Source organism: Grus americana, chromosome 17 (genome assembly GCF_028858705.1).
Source record: "Grus americana isolate bGruAme1 chromosome 17, bGruAme1.mat, whole genome shotgun sequence".
Lineage (NCBI taxonomy): Eukaryota > Metazoa > Chordata > Aves > Gruiformes > Gruidae > Grus > Grus americana.
The window spans coordinates 16,574,343-16,592,466 of record NC_072868.1 but is presented as its reverse complement, the minus strand read 5'-3'; the positions used below and the strand labels follow the sequence as shown (position 1 = coordinate 16,592,466).

Below are 18,124 nucleotides of genomic sequence, written 5' to 3'. Positions count from 1 at the left end.
GTCCCCAGCTTCAGTTACAATCCCAGGGCTTTCACCTAACACGTTCATCACGGACCATGTAGAGGTCCGCTTCATCAAAGCCTCTGCGGTCATCAACTCCGACTTGCTAACTCTTCATTTGCTGAAGAAGAGAAAATTAGGAGAATGCAGGAAAATCTGGCGGAAACGAACACAGGACAGTTCACTCCCCCGACAGCAACGCGCAGCAGGCTCGGGCTAGCGGAACAAGGCAGCGGAGGTGCGTGACTGCTCAGGGGTCCACGAGAGGAACACGAGGACTTGTGCAGACCACGACTGCCGCCCTGCCGACGGGGACACCGCCGGTGACGCCGCGCTTGTAGCATCTCTAAGACAACAGCCTTCCATCTTTGGCTATTCCCCAGGTAGCACCATAAACCCATGATTAACATAAGTGCCCTAAATGTAACCCCTTGCAAAGGGGTACACTTGCTCCTGGAACAATCAATTTTTGTTTGTTTTTCTGGTTAAGAAAATCTAACTAGCAGATCCTTCTCCCCGCAGGGTTGTGTATAATACCCACATCTGACAGGCAGTTACCAACATGAGACAAAGAGTAAAGTTGGTGTTAAACACTCAATTCATAAACTCTACTTCAGAAGTATATTTTATTAGCTTGAAACCTTTTAACTGCAGTTTTCTTTTTTGTTTGCAGATGAAGACCTAAGACAAATAGTCACTTGTAGCCCAAATATATTTTAATGGAAATCAGTGAAAATGGTGGTATTTGGACCGCAGTAGAAGACAGATATGCTCTATGGACAAAAAGAAGGGAAAAAAAAAAGAAAAAAAAAGTGGTTCTCCTTCTTTCACGATGGAGAAAAACCACACAAGGTTAGCCTTGATTCCGTGGTTTAACGGCTGTGAATTCGGAATGACCTCTGTGATAAGACCCCAAGTAAGAGGCTTTGCCCAAGGGGGCAAACCTGGTGTCCACACTCCCCGTTTCATCACAACGTGCTCCCCAGTTACAGAGTTGGTTGGTCCTGGTAATCAGACATCTGAAACCAGTTGCCTTTGTTTATTTTTTAGGTTGGGCCTCTTCTGGGGATTGTACTCAGCAGAAATACCTAGGCACCTATATCATAATATTTACAATAGGATAAGGCTCAAAGAGGGTACTACTACAATTTAATATTTTATTTGTGCTGGTAATTGTTTTTACAAAGTAAAATTCACCAGTGTGCTCCCAGGAACTCGCCAAATATCTGGGCAGATCTTCAAACCAATACCTAAATCTCCAAAGCAGACTTCTGGACATTTCAGTAAGTTCAATGACTTATCAGCATTTTTTCTTCATGAATGTATAAGGAAAACGGCAAATGAATCCCACAAACTAATGAGGATGTTTTACCTTAGGAAGAGCGCGCTCTGTTACATACAGTTACGTTGCTTTTAGTCTCTCCCACATGACTGTGAATTCACTAGTCTGTGAATGCTAGCAACCAGCACCCCAGAATTGCTTACGCTTGCGCGGTTCTGAGCGCGACCGCAGCCCCCAGGACCGGCAGCACCTGCAAAGGCAGGGAAGCGGAAGGCAATTGCACAAAAGTGAAATTACCCAGAATTTAGCTGACTTTCTGCAATCCAAGCCACGACCCCTGGTAGCGTTCCCACCACAAAGATACTTGTTACTGTAAGAATGTTAATCTACAAACACTGTGTTACTATAAGGTTTGAGATTCAGTCTAAAAATAACGCAGTTCCAAGTATAAGCAAGAACGGGAGAATCTGCTGTGTAAAAATCACAGTTTTGTGAAATTCCTGCCTGGCTAGAGTCACAGTTTTTGCAACCCCCTGAATTACAGGGAAGGCAAACTGAAAACCTAATTAGACAAACAAAAGAAAAACTTCCTGCCTAGCGAGTTTTTGAAGGCGATTATCAGTAGTATCAACGCTCAAGTACAAAATATCCAGCATTTCTGCTAAGGAGTCTCCCACACTGCCTTTCAGCCCGAGGTTTCTGTGCAACATAAAGGAGCTTGTAAAAAAAAAAAAAATCAAAACTCCACCCAATGAACACAACACTACAACCAGTAGTAAGAGAGTGACAGGGTGCGACACGCGCACTGGGGAGGTTTATCAGCACCCGGGAACCCGTTACCTCGCGCCTGGAAGCCCTCTCCAGAACGCACAGTGCTGAGCACGGAACTCGTGCGCCCTGTGGCTGAAAATCCTAAAAAAAAATAAATCAGCAAATGCTGATTTATTTCATTCCATTTCCCTTCCCTCGTACAAAATAGCATCAATTGCAGAATTGTGTTATACTGCAATGTATATATTATATATATATTTTTTATATATATATATATTATCCCATATACATTCCGAGCTGCCCAAAGAGTTTCCGTCAGGAAGGCGCCTAGCCAACCCCCGCGCTGGCATTTAGCTCTCGCCTATTCCGTGACCGTGGCTCTTCCTCTGGCCTGGGCTTTGCCGGGCGCGCGCGGGGCAGCAGCCCACAATCCGAACCCCGGGCTTTGCAGCAATGCCAAGTGGCAACGGCTATCTCTGCACACTAATTGTGCAAGTGCCAGCCCATGGCTTGTTGAAATAAATTAGAAAAGGAGGTTTTGGTAAGAACACCGACGTTTCTCAAGCACAGAACCATGTGCTCGTTCTTACAGGCTGCTGTTCATCACCCCCCCAAAGATATTCCATTGCCATCATTTTTACTTTTTTAAACTTTTCAATGATGTCTTAAACCTCATTAAGGAAGAATACACTACTGAAATCACCGGTTCTGCTTTGCCCCCCCATGACACCTGCGATCCTCGCAGAGCGCCTGACACAAAGAGGAGGGCGGCAAGGGCGGGTGGTGGCTCAGCAGCGCAGCTTTCCCGACCTGCGCAGGGTGACGCAGGCAGGACAGGTCACTGCCTGAACCCCCGCCTCACGCGGGCCCGTGCCGCGGGGTGAGCAAACGCGGGGCTCCACAGCCGCTTTTACGACTGCACCAGGCTGCGCTGGCAAACCGCGTGGCGCGACGCCGGTGAAAGCCCGGCGCTGGCCGGTGCTGCGCGGCTGCTGCGCGCTCAGGGGCCAAAGCAAAAGCCCCGAAGGTGCCGAGGAGTCGTACTGCGGGGACAGACGGCCGCGCTCAGGGTGCAAAGCCCTGGGCCGTGCCGCTAAGCATCCGACTCGGGACGCACACGTGCTGGGATGACAAAATGCAACTTGTATGAGAGCAAACGGGAAAGACGAGGCAGGACGGGTGGTGAACCTGTTGAGGAACACTTCAGACAGTGTCCTTTTCTCTTTCTTCTCCTCTGGAAACTCAATCATCTTAACCTCGAAAAAAACATTCTGACAAATCCATTCGGCTGGGTACCACAAGCGAAGTACTCTGAGCACATGGAAACGAGTACGCAAACGTGCTTTCAGATTATCCTGGTGCTCGTGAAATAAAAAGTCCTTTCGACTGGGGCTATCAGCTTTTTCCAGTTCACTTACTTGTTCCTCCTTGAAACTATTTTACAGGCATTGCACAGTTCTGTGATCTACTTTCTTTGGATGCCACCCCTGTTTTCGGGTATGAAGCTTAAAGACCTGGATGACGAGGGAGGGGGCTGCTCAGGCCATCGCATTACTCCAAAGCTTTCCGCTCAGGGCAAGGTCAGTGTCACTGCAGGAAGGCGGCTGTTTCTGGCAGGACGGAACTACCGGCATTATTAACAATAACAAAATACTTTCCATCAGGACATCAGAAGACTACGTCCTTGAAAGGGAAAGAAAGATTGTCTAGAAAAACAGCTGAAAGTTTAGTTGCTGCTTAGAGATGCTGATAAAATTAGCATGCACTTTCCAGGAATGGCCACCAGTTACAGAAGTGTGAGCAGTTCTCTATAGAAGTTCAGGAATACCCATTCCTAAACATTTCTCCTCCTCCCTTTTGCAACTGAAGCACCGAAGAACAGTACTGCAATAGCCCCTGTAGTATGGCAAACCAGCAAGTCACTGCACACCACGAACTTTTAAAATTATCTTACAGAAAGAACATGAAAAATATATGAAAACTACTTACATGGGGAAGCTTACACAGCACTGTGTTATACACATTTTGAACCGTAACTTGGCAAAAACAATAATAAAAACCAAACTCTCAAATCCCTAAATAAAATCACAACCATTCAGAAGTACCTTTCACTGTGAGCTGTATCCAAAACAGAGTCCTACAAGTGATGGGCCCTTAATCTGCCCCGGGATCTACACGAATGGGGAGGTGGTGAAGAGCACAAAGGTTACCGTGTACTTCACTTGGGATGGCATTTGTTTACGAACCCCATTCTGAGTGATGATGTAAGAAGCTGTAATATGACAGACTGTCAGGTGCCAGATGAACAGCCATTACCAAGAAGCATTTTTTATTTATAAATGCAGCATGTTTGATGGAGAAGTAATTGAGAGAGCAAATGAAAAATGCTTTCTGTGATTCTGTGAAGAATGCTTTCATAAGCATTTTTCATGTAAAACAAATCTAATGGAAAAAAAAAGTATTACATCTGTCTAACACTGGGGTAGTATTTATCAAATTAGTGCTGAAGTTCATCAACATATTTAATCACTTCTACAACAAGCACATTTCTCAGATGCTGTTTCTATGTTTCTCACAGGCTGTGCTGTTCAGTCCTTGGCGCCTTTAATATACAAACCAACCTTCCACGTTTCATTATTGTAAGAGCATATAAAGAATTCCCCATTGATAAAGACCCCGGAGCCACGCACAACCACCCAGCCTTTTTATGCACCTCCAGACACCTCAAACAGCCCCGTCTCAGACCGCAGCTGGGGGTGCAGGGGCGCTGCCGTTCCCGCAGCCCAAACCCAGCACCGGCCCAGCGCCGCGGTGCAAAGCAGCCGGTCGGTGGGAGCCCAGCCCGGCGCACGCCGTGGCACACCCACACGCAGGCAGACGGAGGGCAGGAGCTCCCAGCTCTGTTGACTTTGAAATGGAATTTGCCATTTTAAATAGAGCCAGAGTACACACGCACGTACAACGGAATGGCCGCGTGAACTGTTACTGCAAAGCTCCTCCTTCCCGCTTCATTCCCCATTCTTCCCCCACATTTCTGGATCGAGGCCTTTCTACGTCGCAGAGGCAGCGTGAGCACAGCAGTTTGCCGCTTTCAAAAATGCCTTGCAGGACTGTGGACTGAGACCATACGCTATTTAGGGAAAAGCTCGTGTCACGCGCTGAACGGAGCATCTCGCAGCTCCCTTCCCGACAGAGCTCAGCCCCACCTGCCATCCCACCAACAGTCCCGCCGCAGTTAATGCTACCCGTCCCTCCTCATTGGCACGTCTCATACTGGTTTTCAGAGTGCTGCAACGCATTGGAAAGAACACGGCTGAATTCAAGGCATACAGCTCCAGGATTCAGAGCCTAGCCTTCGACGGCAGCAAGGAAGACCCACACCAAAGCTGAGCCCAGGAACAGATAACCACTTCTCCCACTGGTTTATTAAGCACATGGTTTCTCTCTGACGCAGATCTTGGCTGCCTGTAGCATCATTCACCTCTGTGCTTGTTCGTGTGCGAGTTCCTCCCTGGCTTCTCTTCCGAGGACACTAGAGGCTGAGGCTGAATGAAAGCCTGGCTTGGGTGACACCTGCCCTTTGCTGCCTACACGAGAATTAAGCATTTCTTTCCTTTTTGTTAACGTACGTGAAGATTTCTATGAAGTAATTGAGTACATGAACTGGAATCTGATCCCCGCTCACCACACTGACAAAAATCTGTCTGAGAACTTGCCCCCACTGGTGGGGGGAAAGCCCCACAGCAGAAATTGCAGTCGGGGCTACGCTAAGGTGAAGTCTTTCAAAACTTGCTTATCCCTGAGTTTTCGTATGGATCAAGGAAGATGACTTGGAAGTGCTTTTGTTTGGGTTTTCCTCAGAGGGAACAGAAGAAAGGAGGTCTTGATTATGGCTTAGGATCCCCAGGATGCCATCCTGGCTGCACCACCAGGGACCCTCCCTGACTCGCTGGCTGATTTCTCCTTTGGTCTATAACACTGTTTTGGGTTTGCTGGACTTTGGTGCTTTGTGATCCACACTATCATTTGATCAAGTTACTAACATATCACAGGCTACTTATCGTATATTGGGAACTCTTGTTTTATGGTAAGTCCCATCCCCAGAGCTATCAAATAAACACCAAATAAAAACGCCAAAGCCAAGTTATTCTACTGAGAAAAATCCTAAGCGATCTTCCTTCACAACTTCTTGCTGCCAAAATTTCTTGCTAACACTGGAACCATCACGTCTGTGACTGCTAATCAGGCAGAGTGCACAACCAGCGAACCATAGCTTAGGTTAGAGGAGAACCATTTCTGTTAGACACTACTAACCACATCGTAATACCTGGAGGAGACTAGAGAACTTTAGAAATTGTTCCAGAAGCTTTGAGAAATTTCTCAGGCATCCACCTCTCCCTGATCGCTTTCCGTCACATCACCAAATGTAATGCCGTGGTGGCTGCGCCTTGTGCAGCGTGCCCAGTGGTGCGTCTCACACGGGCGGCAGGGAATTACTTGCTGCATCACAGCCTCCCAGCTGGCAGGGATGATGCTACATCAGTTAGTAGGAACAATGTTGATAAAGAGGAGTAATTCTAATAATGCGTAAACTATGTAGATCAATTTCAGTTAGAGGAATACGAATCAAAACTTTCAACCCAAAACATAACAAACAAGGGGAAAAAAGTAACAATTTGCTATTGTTCTAACAGTCAGGGTTTCCCTTGATATTGTGGTTTATTTTGCTAGTATCACTCACCACATTTTAAAAAACAAGTTATCCAGGGACAAAAGAAACATTGCAATAACCGACAGCCAGGTAATGTGGATACGCTGTACATCCCCCTGTGTGCAAACCAACCTGTCTGGATAACGGTGCAATTTCCTACCAAAACAGCACGAAAGGATCATTCTTCTTATTTAACTTCCTGCATGGGAATATCAGGATAAACATATACGCACACCTCCTTTCGGAACACATCCCACACTCAGGGTATCGCGGCATCCCACATTAAAGCTACTGCGTGGCCTGGACACGGCTGAAGGCAGTTTCTGCACGCAGACCTTTGTCACAGCCCTACAGCAGCTCTGCCCAGCGCTGCTCCTCAGCGGAGCCCGAGCGCTCGCCCAAGCGCCGGCCGGTAACTCCCGGCCCAGCGCAGCGCCGGGGGGCGACCGGACCGAGCGGGGGGGGGATACGGGACCGAGCGGGGGGGGGATACGGGACCGAGCGGGGGGGACAGCAGCCCGCCGGCGTGTGCCGCCCCACTTCTCCGGGCCAGGCTCGGTGCCCACCAGCCATGCCGGCCGCTGCCCGGGCAGCGCTTTGTCTGGGGGGCTCTGAGGGAGAGGGGGGCGATGCGGTGAGGGCCGGCCGGGCCGGTTTGTGCCCACGCAAGGGGGGCCCCGCTCTCCCCGGCCCCGGCCGCAGCGCGGCCAGCAGGACCCTGCGCTCCGCCCGGGCGTGCCGCGGCAATGGCGTCAGGAACAACCTGTCAGCGCCCGCCTGCCTCCTCCTCCTCCTCCTCCTCCCCCTCCCCCCCGGGCTCGGACCGCGGCCGCGCAGCGCAGGGTGACGCGGCTCCCGCCTGCCCGCCGCCGCGTTTCCGCGCCCCGCCAGCCCCGGGCATCCCGCAAAGGCCCCCGAGCGGGGGCTCCGCCGTCGGCCCGGGGCGAGGGGACCGGGGGTCGCGCCGCCCGCCCGTCTCCCCCAACCAGGGCGGCGGCCGGGCGAGGAGCGGGGCCCCGGGCCCGCGGGCAGCGGGAGGTGCCGCCCCGCGGAGCGCTCACCCGGTGCGGTGCTTGCTGTCCATCCGCTTCTTCTGCCGGACCGGCTGCAGCGGGATGTTGTCGGTCATGGCCGCGGCTGCCGGGGCGGAGCGGGGCGGGATGCGCTTCCCAGCAGCGCCTCGGCCCGGCCCGCCGCCGTCTGGCCCCGCCGCCGAGGGGGCCGGGCTCCGCGCCGCCGGGCTCCCAGCACGCAGGTGCCGCGCCCGCCCCGCCCGCCCCGGGGCGCCCCCCCCGGGGGCCCGGCCCGGCCCGCTGCTCGCCTCCTGCCCTGCCCCGCTCCGCACCGCCTGCCTGCCCTCAGCGCCCGGCCCGGTTCGGCCCCGCTCCGCTCCGCACAGCCCTGCCCAGCCCAGCCGGCACCTGCTCTGCCTTTACCCCCGCGCTCCAGCCCGCCCCTTCCCCTCGGTGCCCCCCGGGTGGCTGCGGGGGGCTCAGCCCTGCCACACCGCCACGTCCCGTGTGTGCTCAGCCTTTTGCAGCCAGCGCGGGGGTGCAAGTCGTGTCCCCCCTTCCTTACACCGCCCCAGCACCCGCGTTACAGGGCTGCGCCTTGCGGTGCTGCTGCTCGCCCCCTTCTCGCCCGGTCACCGTCACCCACCCCGGCAATGCTCGTGTCTGCATCCGGATTCAGAGTTCCTCAGCAAATTTAGGCACAAATTGCTCCAGCGTTTCTGTTTATGAATTCAAGCTTTTCTTTACAATCACAGTGACTAAGTCTTCACTAAAGCTAGGTATACAAACCAGATTCCGACAAAGCACTGGGCTACAGAAGCTGAGGTCTGTGCTTGGCCCAGTGCAATTTGTATTTTACCAGACAGGGTTCCTGGATGCCCCCGCAATCTTTCCCACTGGTTGATTCATTTTCCTGGCCCAGCCCAACTCTGCCCAAGGTCACTTTGACACCTGTTCTGGCTTCTGCATCCACTCGTCCTGCTTCACTCCAATTCTTCTATCTCCATTGCATTTTCCTCCTGCCATCTCCATATCTTCATGTTCTTCTTTGCCACAAACAAGAAAGCAAAGGAATCCTTTAAAAACCACACACCCTGCTCACCTCCAGCCCACGTACCTCTCATGCTGTTGACCTTATTCTTCATTCAAACACGAAAAACAAATTTCCCAGTGGGAAAGATGTATTTCATAAGGGGATTAGAAACAGGTACTGTCATGGTCCTATTCAAACGAAGTCCACTTTCCTAGGGATGCTATCATGAAAAAAAATTGGTCAAGGCAAATATTCACGTAACACATCCTTCTTAAAACGTGGAACGTTAAATGACATCTAGAAAACCACAAATAGAGAAGTCTAACAGGGTTAATGGTATCTGGTCAGCCACCAGAAACTGCGACAATAGCCTGCTGGGACCTGGGTTAAAGTCTGTAGAAAACCAACAAGTGATTGAGAAAACGTCAAAACAGTAACAAACTGCTTCAGACTGTGGAACTAGTGAGGCGATGGCCCTGTCGCAGTGACACAGCTGGTGGACCAGGTCCAGCCCCCCCTTTCAAATCACTTCCTCCCGCTTCGCTGCCCCCCAGTAACGCTTTCCTCTGCGTTGCTGCGCTACATCAGCTCGGCCAGGGGCTGCTTTTACAAAAACCGGCTGTCTGGGAGAGTTCCTTTAGTTAGTTATTTCGATCAGATCCCGTCGGGGCTGGATGCGGAGCGCAGCCTGCGCACGGCCATGCAGCAGCCGCACGAGTGCCACAGCCGGGGATGGCACGGGCTTGGGCCGGGAGCGCATCAGCCGGATTCGCCTCGAGGGGAATCGTGCCGTGCGTGTGGGACGTTTGCTGTGAGCAAAGCCGTGCCTGCACCCAGCAGTAGCTGCCACCGCGGCTGTTGCGGGCAGGTGCCCGCGGATGCTGACAGTATCCAGCGACGAGGTTAAGTGTTTGGGTAGGAGCGCTCCAGCCGCCGTGGGCATTGCCCATCTGTTTGCTCCTGCCACCTGCGTAGCCACGCCACGAGGGCAGCAGACCTGCCGTAGGCTGTCGTTCGTGCCAGTGCAGCTTCTTCCTGTTTGAAACCACCAACACTTACACCCGTGCGCCCGTACAGATGGAGGAAATGCCCAGCGCAGATAAAGATCGTATGAAATAGTCAGATCTACACATCCATCTCGCCATCTTCCACTGCAGTCCCGGTCACCACAAAATCTGAACCCCTTCCTCATGCACGGCCAGCTTATTTCTCATCCCTTTGCAAAGAGCCAGCAAAATCCTTCATGTAACAAATAACCTGCTTGGAAACGTTCGCTGAGCAAAGACTCACCGTGCCTACTTATGCATGCAGCTGTATTTAGACCACTTACAACGGGTGTCTCATTTAGTTGTTGTAGCTACTCCCTGCAGCTGCCTGCAATCCCGGGCTGCCAGATCTCATCTGCCTGCACAGTCTAAACAGCTCAGGGTTCCGCAGGACAAAGATACCACAGTCACCATGAGCAGGAGCAGAGAATGAGCGGGTAAGCCTGATGGAAGTTCAAACTCACCATTTGTTTTAACATACTACAAAATGGCATATACCAAAGTTACTGGTTTTGTTTCTTTTTTTTTTTAAGATGAGGGATGTTTGCATAGATCTTAAAATAAGCACAAGGTAATTTTAAAGCTAGTACTTTCCCAGTGAAAAATGAAGACTACTAAAAAGAAAAGCAAAGAATATATTAAAAAAAGAAAATAAGAGCAAAGAATAGCGAGTCGCATTAGAGTTTCTGGGTAGCTCTCTTGTCTTTCTGCCCTCCCTGCGTTCTAGCTCAGGTTACACTATGGATTACACCAGCACAAAACCTGCAATTGTCATTTCTTTTTTTTTTTTTTTTTTTTACACTTGAAGCAGAGTCATCCTGGCATTGTGTACTGAGAACATTTCAGCAATGTAATTAATAGTTACACCAGTTTCAGGCACCAGTGCTGAGAATGTTTGGGCAGGTATTTTCAAGGTCATTCTAACTAGGGCAGTCTTATTACAAAAACTGTTTGTGGAACTGACTTTTAGACTGTGTTTCAATTTAGTAATACCATGTTTTAATTTCTTACTTCTCAGCCTGCTGTTCTTATGCACTCATGGGGACAATTGAAGTAGAAACAGAAATCCCTTCTCCTCCCACAAACATTTCAGCTCATGAAACATATTTGCTCCATTTTTTTCTCATATTTGACTGCAGAAATATTTTTTTTAAATGAGAGAAAAGGTAGAATTCACTTCAAATGATAATTCAATAAAAGGAGCAACAGAAGAACCTACCCAGGATGTTGTACGTGACCGAAGCTGTCACAAATGCTAACACCGTTGCCACAAAACCGTTGCCCTGATGCTGTAACTGGCTGAAATGACAGTCCTAGCCTCCAGCCTCGAGGCTCCATCTGCAATTAAAATAAAACTTACCAAATGTCACTGTTATTTGCTTTGAGGTGGAAGTGGCACTGGGTTTTAAAACAGCCGACGTTCTCCTAGGCACCACATTTTGGCCCTTGACATCTTTGTGTTTCAGACGGAAAGGAATGACATCCCTGCTGCGTATGGAGCAGCTAAAGCTCCTTCCCCTCATTTCTGCACGTTGCCCATCTCCGCCATCCAGCAGCACGGGAGGAGGAACACCTGACGGCCGCAGGGTGACTCTCAGTGCCAGTAATCCTAGACGAGGAGCGACGGGACGCACAGCCAGGTTCACACGTACCCACATAATCAGGGACAAGCGATTTGGGAAACGGTGACAGAAATCAAGCGACGGTGATGCTGCACCCTGCGGACGTACTCCCGCAGCATCCGAGGAGTCAAACAATCTTTCAAAGACTCTCTTATGGGCACTCTAATTTTCTGCCTTGTATTGTAACACTTTTGATTTTTGGTTAGAAAATCACTGTGCAAGATCTAGACCTGGCTGTGGCCTGATGGCTAAACCCACCCCTTGACGTATTTCTTGCATAGCATTCATTACCTTTGCTCTAAAGATTGCACACGTGAGCTCCCCATTCACAGCAGGTATGCGCTCTCCTGATTTCCAAGCCTTTGATTTTCATTTTCCTGGTGATAAGGAATGCCCAAGGGAAAACCTCTAGCCTCAGACTGAGAAGTTACATTTGTTAAATCAAGTGAAATAAAAACTATTTTGTTTTTTTCTGATGCCACTGGCTTGTTCTTCTGATGCTCAGTTTTTGTAAGCACAGAACTTGAGGCTCACGAAGGAGCCCTGCAAGCTGCAGAATTCATACTGCACAACAGCTAATTAAAAGGAGCTGATTTATTTTCCATAATTTGAAATCATTATCTATGGTTTTTTCTCCCAGGACTTTTTTTGCTCAGATGATTAAATGAACACCAGAACAAGCAGAGTTTTATCCCCCTCCCCGCTCCCCCCGCAGTGATTTGTCGTAGCACCGACTCCGGACCACTCGGCCTCCTCCGAGGCTGTCCCGGAGGGAGTCTGTCAGCTGCTGGCAGTGGTTCCATCCCTGCGCATTATAGACCCCATTTCAAAACCAGAAATCGTTTATTGGCATCTCCAAGGCTGAGCCCCCATTTTTAATGCGAAGGGTTGTACAAAGCTCCCGGGTTGCTGGCCGGAATGATTTAACCTCTTTTCCCAGAGCGGGCAGCACAAGCCCGCTCGCTTTGCAGGTAGCATTACGTTTTATGCGCTGAGCAGTCGTGAGTCTCTGTCGTCTGCCGTTCAAGTTTTCAAAGACGAGCAAAAGTTCGATCTGGGGCAGCTCAGCCTATGGACACGCTGGCTGGCAGCGGGCGCCTGAATCAAACCAGAAGTTTCCACGTCCAGGAGCCTGTACCGCAGCGGTTCCCAGCGGTTTGGAAGCAAGCCTTCCTGCCGTTCTCACCTCTCTGCCCCACTTCTCCATCGCACCGCTGCGTCACAGAGCACTGCACACCCCCCCCCGGCCCTGCGCCTTTCCCTCCTCTCTGCCCGTGACACCCACAATGTGTTCCACTGAGCCTCAAATGCGCCCAGGTCTCCAAGCTCCGCTGATTAAAGAACGTGTAAGCAGAGCGTATTCTGGGGGTGTGCCTATATTCCTCCACCGAGCAAGTCCTGGTGCCAGTTTGCCACTCAAACAATGGGTGGCGGTTTGGACAATGCGCTTGCAAATTGTACTCATTGCCTATTTAGCACAATATGCTATAAATTTTCTTCCATTTTAGTTGTGCTACTAAATAAATAATTGAGGTTTTTATGCATAGGACTCCAGTGGTTTTGCCTGATGAACACTGTAGAAGGTCAGAATAATAATCGTCTCTCTGACTTTTTATATGCTGGGAGATTAATTCCATTTTGGAACTACATTTGGTTTTGCTTACTTTGTTGTTGTTTTTTTTCCCTAAACATGAGATTCAAATTATAGATAATTCTGACATCTAAGGAGATGGCTCAGACTATAGGTGTATAACCGGTTGCACAAAATGTTTATGATCCACAGGCAATTCAAGTTGTGACATTATTCTTTGTACCTGCTATTACCTGATTTCACTAGTGCATGTTTTACAAACACCAGGGTGCACCTTCTTTGTCTGAAAACGTAGCCCATTGCACATGGTGTTTCTAGCTTTGTTTCAGAGCCGTGTTTGCAGCTGCACCATTTGTAAGGAAGACGAGCGTGCAGGAGTAGGGATTTGGTTGCTAAGGGCTTGAAAACTTGCAGTCGTGCAGTAACCGTGCAGCAGGCAGCCTCGTACGCCGCGTTATTTCCCCGTGCTACTGACTCACTCCCACAATTGACAAGGGAAGGGGTGGGTAGCACAGAAATAGGCTCGCACTAGGACATTCGATCCCTTAAAATAAGAGCAAACGTGCCCAAGCTGCCCGTTCCCGGGGCTCGGCGGCCGCGCGCATGCAGAGTCGCTGCTCGGAAGGAGCATTTTGGTAAGAGAAATGCAAACGTGAACTGGGATGCCGAAGCAAGAGTCATTAGCAGTATGGCATCATTGTACGTGTGCCCTAAGCCTACACGAGATGCATTCATCTTTTAAATTTATCTTTTAAACGTCTGAACTCAGACAAGACTACTGCAATTAATTGGCAAGTTAAACACTACCAGATTATAATGCACTGTTAACACCTGCATCTCCGATCCGCACGGATGGCTTTGATATTATTTTTTCTTTTGACAAGTGGGCGATAGCGGATATCCTTTAAGCCTATATTTAATGAAGCCCTCCATAAATCCATCAACACTTGCTAAGGGAAACTACAATAAAGCTCATACTGCCATGGGCTCTGTTATCGAGAGAACATTTGGCATTCCCGTAATGAAGTTTCAGAGCAGATACTTTCCATGTGGATCTGAGGAAGTGTGCTATTTGTATAGGATCTTTTTTTCCTCGCACAACTATATGTTGTGGACCAAGAAAAAAACAATTCTTCAGTCCCTATTTTTCAAAACAATAATAGTCAAATTGTCATTCATCTAGGACAGCTGTCAAATATAAGAACTGAAGAAAGAAAAAGGTGCAGCTTTCTAGACAAATAAACTCACGTTTTAATTTCATTAGCTCTTGAAATGATTTTGGTGTTAGCTGTAGCTGTTTTATGAATTCTCACCATACTGATTTTTATTTCTGTGTTGCACATCCTGTGGGTGTGATAAAAAAAATGTAAAGCTATAAATAGAATAAATTGGTATTTGTTACACATTTTTTGTTTGCAAATTTTATCAACCCCTGCCCCCCTATATAAAGTGGTTATTTTGTCAGTTAAGACTGAAAGAATTTATGGGGGAACAGAAGAATAGATAACGAGGAAATTTGATTTTTTCCAAACCTGGACATCATGAGTTGAGAGGGGTGGGCTACTTTTAATACGTACAGAGATTTAGGTACCCCAAATCAGCAAATCACCTGAACGTGTGCTGTACTTTAAGGATCTAAGTAATCAAGCTGGTTTCACAGAAACAATCAGTGGGTGAAAAGAACAAACAAACAAAATTTGGTATTCTGAACTTAGAGACTGCATGGAGACAAGGTTTTCTGGAACAAACTTCACGCAGTGGCTCTGCAGGGCTGGAAAGGGCTGTGAAGCCATTTCAGTTACGCTTGATCTAAAGCCTCCTCTGCCATCACGTACATCACACTGCAAAGCCATCGAGGAGCCAGGAAGCTAACGCGCGTAGAAGGTTTCAGGACAGGGTCTGTATTACTACACCGAGACTACAGGTAGTTATTTACCCCGCGCTTTCCTCCTGCATCACAGCCCGTTTGGGCAGCTGGCCCTCGCATTCGCACGGGCTCACAAACCAGGTGCTTCGACTTGCGGTCAGCTCAGTTTGGTTTTTCTGTTTGGGGTTTTGGTGGATTTTTTTTTTTTTTATTTGAAAGCTTAAATGAGCTGATTGAAGCATAGACGAGACCATTTTAGACAAGATATTCCTGACCTGCGCCAATGCCCGCTGCTGCTGAGGTTGTGGTTTTATACTTCAGCCTGTTCTTCCCTTTTGCTCTTCTCGTTGTAGGTATTGCATTGACATTACGGACAGTACCTCTGCTTCTCCTCCGTTTACTGAGATTCTCTGTTTGACTAAATATATAAATATGTAAAATACTACTAGGTGCTGTGAATTTTACTTGATTTGTTTGGATTATTTTTTTTTTTTAGTTTTCTTTAAAGAGACACTTTTATACAAAACTTTAGTAATGTCTGTTTTTTCCCTAAACCAAGTATTGGAAAATAAGGCACGCATTGAGATCCACCTGTGCTCATTCCAAATCAAGACATTTTCTGCATGAAGTAACTGAATCAGAGAACTTAATCTTTGTACTGCAAGATGTGACAACCGGGGAGGCCAGTGAAGACGTTTGAAAGGAGGAGGATGCTGCTTTAGATTGGCTGGGATGTCCAGCACATCATCCAGCTATAATGGCATTAAAAAGCACGCTTTGCAATAAATCAGCATCCGTCAGACAGTTTCCAGTATCAGTGGTACCAACAGAAATCAAAATGTTGCAAAAAATACTGTCCTTTATAAGCAATTATCTCAAAGTGCAGAAAATAGGAGATATGGTCATGAAATAGAAAACACGGTAATAGGCAGGATTGTGAAATTGTGAAATTGCCAGTTCTTTTCTCTGCTTCTGAGTTATGTTTCCTGTCCTGCTGTGGCTGTGCAATGAGAGGCGCTTTTCTAGGTCAGCAATGAGTGTGAGCTGCAGTTACACATACACGAGCCCAGTGCTCACCCACGCAACGCCACGGCCCGGGGAGCGGGAGCGGGGCGGCCGTGGGAAGCGCCCGCAGGAAGAGCCCTCTCACCTGAGCACACAACAGAGACCAGAACGCCGCAGCAGTAACCTCAGGGGATCACACAGACGCTGCGGCAGCTTTCTGCCTGAGCTGTTATTTTGCACATCTTTCTTGATTCCAAACGTACTGCAAACCCTGCCGTAAGCACAATGGCTTTCTACAGGAAAAATTAAAAATTAATGCAAAACTCATCCCTTTTCCTTCGTTTCAGCCTCTCTCTCTGCCCCCCCAGGGGCTCAGGCACCTCACCAGGTCCTTTCCCCTCTGCGGATCCAAGCCCAGCATCATTTACGCTTTGCTCCCCGCCGGGCTGATCAGCAGCCCCGGAAGGCTCCCACCTCCTCGCTGCCAGCCGCGGGCACGGCAGGAGCCTCGCGGAGCTGAGCCCAGAGAGCTGGTTATCGACGTGATTTTCAGATCAGCTCACTCCTCAAAGCTCCCACTGACTTTTTGGAAAGTTTTGAACAGAAAGGGTAGGTCAAGAGCAATGTTTCTTTAGAAGAATAGAGCTAATACATTAAGGTAAGCCTAATGCACTCTTTTTTTTTTTTCCCTTTTATTTTTAAAGCAATGCAACTTTAAAGTTAAATTTTAACATTTTAAGTAAGCCAGTCTTTACCTTAGCTCATGCAAGTAAATATGCTACTTTCACAAAAGCAACAGCCTGGGCAAATCCTCTGTGCGCTGAGCAAAGCAAGCAATAACAAGTAAGAGCAGAGTCCTTTAGGCAAAAAGAGAGGCTAATGAGCAGAGACGGCGCACATACCACGCTCTCTTCTGCTCTCACACCAACGTAGCTGTATTAGCTCCGGTAAACTTGTTCCTAATTTACATCAGCATAGGGAAGAGGAGAACCAGCTGTCTTTTTAAAGATGCGACATTACTGTAAACTGTACGCACTTGCCAGTGCGGCGAGTTCTACCACGCTGAGTTTCGGGCGCTGGTTCAGCTCTGGCACGCAGGAGAGCACCCCATTCCCGGTCCCGCTTGCTTCGGAAACAGTCTCGCCGCCGGCTGCCTCCAGCGGCAGTACCCTACGGCACAGCGGCCAGGCAGGCCCTACCCCCGGACAGATAGGTCCCTCCTGTTCTTCAGGTTGGGTGATCAGATCCGCCACCTGCCCCCCGCAGCTTCGCTGGGGATCCCGCCACGCTCCAGCCTGGCGCTGCCTCGTCACCCAGCTGCGAGATACAGCTTTGGGCACAGCGAGAGCTCGGCACCGCGGCCGGGAGAGTAAAGCCTTGCAGCGACTCCGCGCCGAGCCCCATCGTTTCATTTTCGGTGCCCGGCCAAGGCAGGCACTAGCTGCACCTCCCCGCTTCCCCTGAGCAGCCCTGCGCTGCAGGATACGGTTCAGCTCTTCGCCCAAACCTCTGGTCCTGGTTTCCCAGCAGTTTCCTGACATTTTATTTCTAGACCAGAGCTCATGCTTTAATAAACTCCTCCTCCCTTCTCATCTCCCCTTAATTTCCAACTTGCTGACCAACACAGCTAAAGGCGGCAGAGGTCTAAATACAGAATTGCATTTTTATGGATGGCCGTGGAAAGGCAGAGCCGCGTGCCTTGGGACCTTTTGAGGTAAAGCAGCAATGAGCTCAGCCCTCATGGGACAGGCTCAGAACCTACTTTTAGGAGAGAAAGAGACCCCAAGCCTCAGGAGCTGTTTGGATGAGGAGACATCAGCAGATACTACCTGCAAAGCCCCAGGACAGGTTTCGTCAGCTTCCTGCTGCTGGCACATTTTCATGGCATCATGATACCACTCGGTCTCAAGCTATCAGCGGAGAGCAGGCTTCTGATCGCAGGCTCTTTTGAAGCCAGGCCACTTTTACACAATACCCATGGCTGGCCCATGCTGGAGAGGAATTTCCCAGCTGTGATCCACCTCTCCATAAACCCACACCTCCTCTTCCACACCACACTGCTCCTGGTGCTGCTGCAGTTCATTACAGTTACCCTGCCCACCCTCCTGGGCCACCTGGGCCTGCCCTCCCCACCCCTTCTCCTGCCATTCCTCCAGAGCTTGTGGCAGAGCCTAGAGCTAGTG

General features: G+C 49.4%; 1 protein-coding gene across 1 annotated transcript in view; it reads right to left on the bottom strand.

Moving 5' to 3' along the window:
- ATP9A (ATPase phospholipid transporting 9A (putative)) overlaps positions 1-7,993 on the bottom strand; it is a 63,808-nt gene extending 55,815 nt beyond the window's left edge. The window contains exon 1 of the mRNA XM_054845358.1: positions 7,826-7,993. Within this exon, the coding sequence (XP_054701333.1) occupies positions 7,826-7,893 (68 nt within the window). The 5' untranslated portion in view covers positions 7,894-7,993. The remainder of the gene's footprint in view (positions 1-7,825) is intronic.
- Between the last annotated feature and the right edge of the window lie 10,131 nt (positions 7,994-18,124).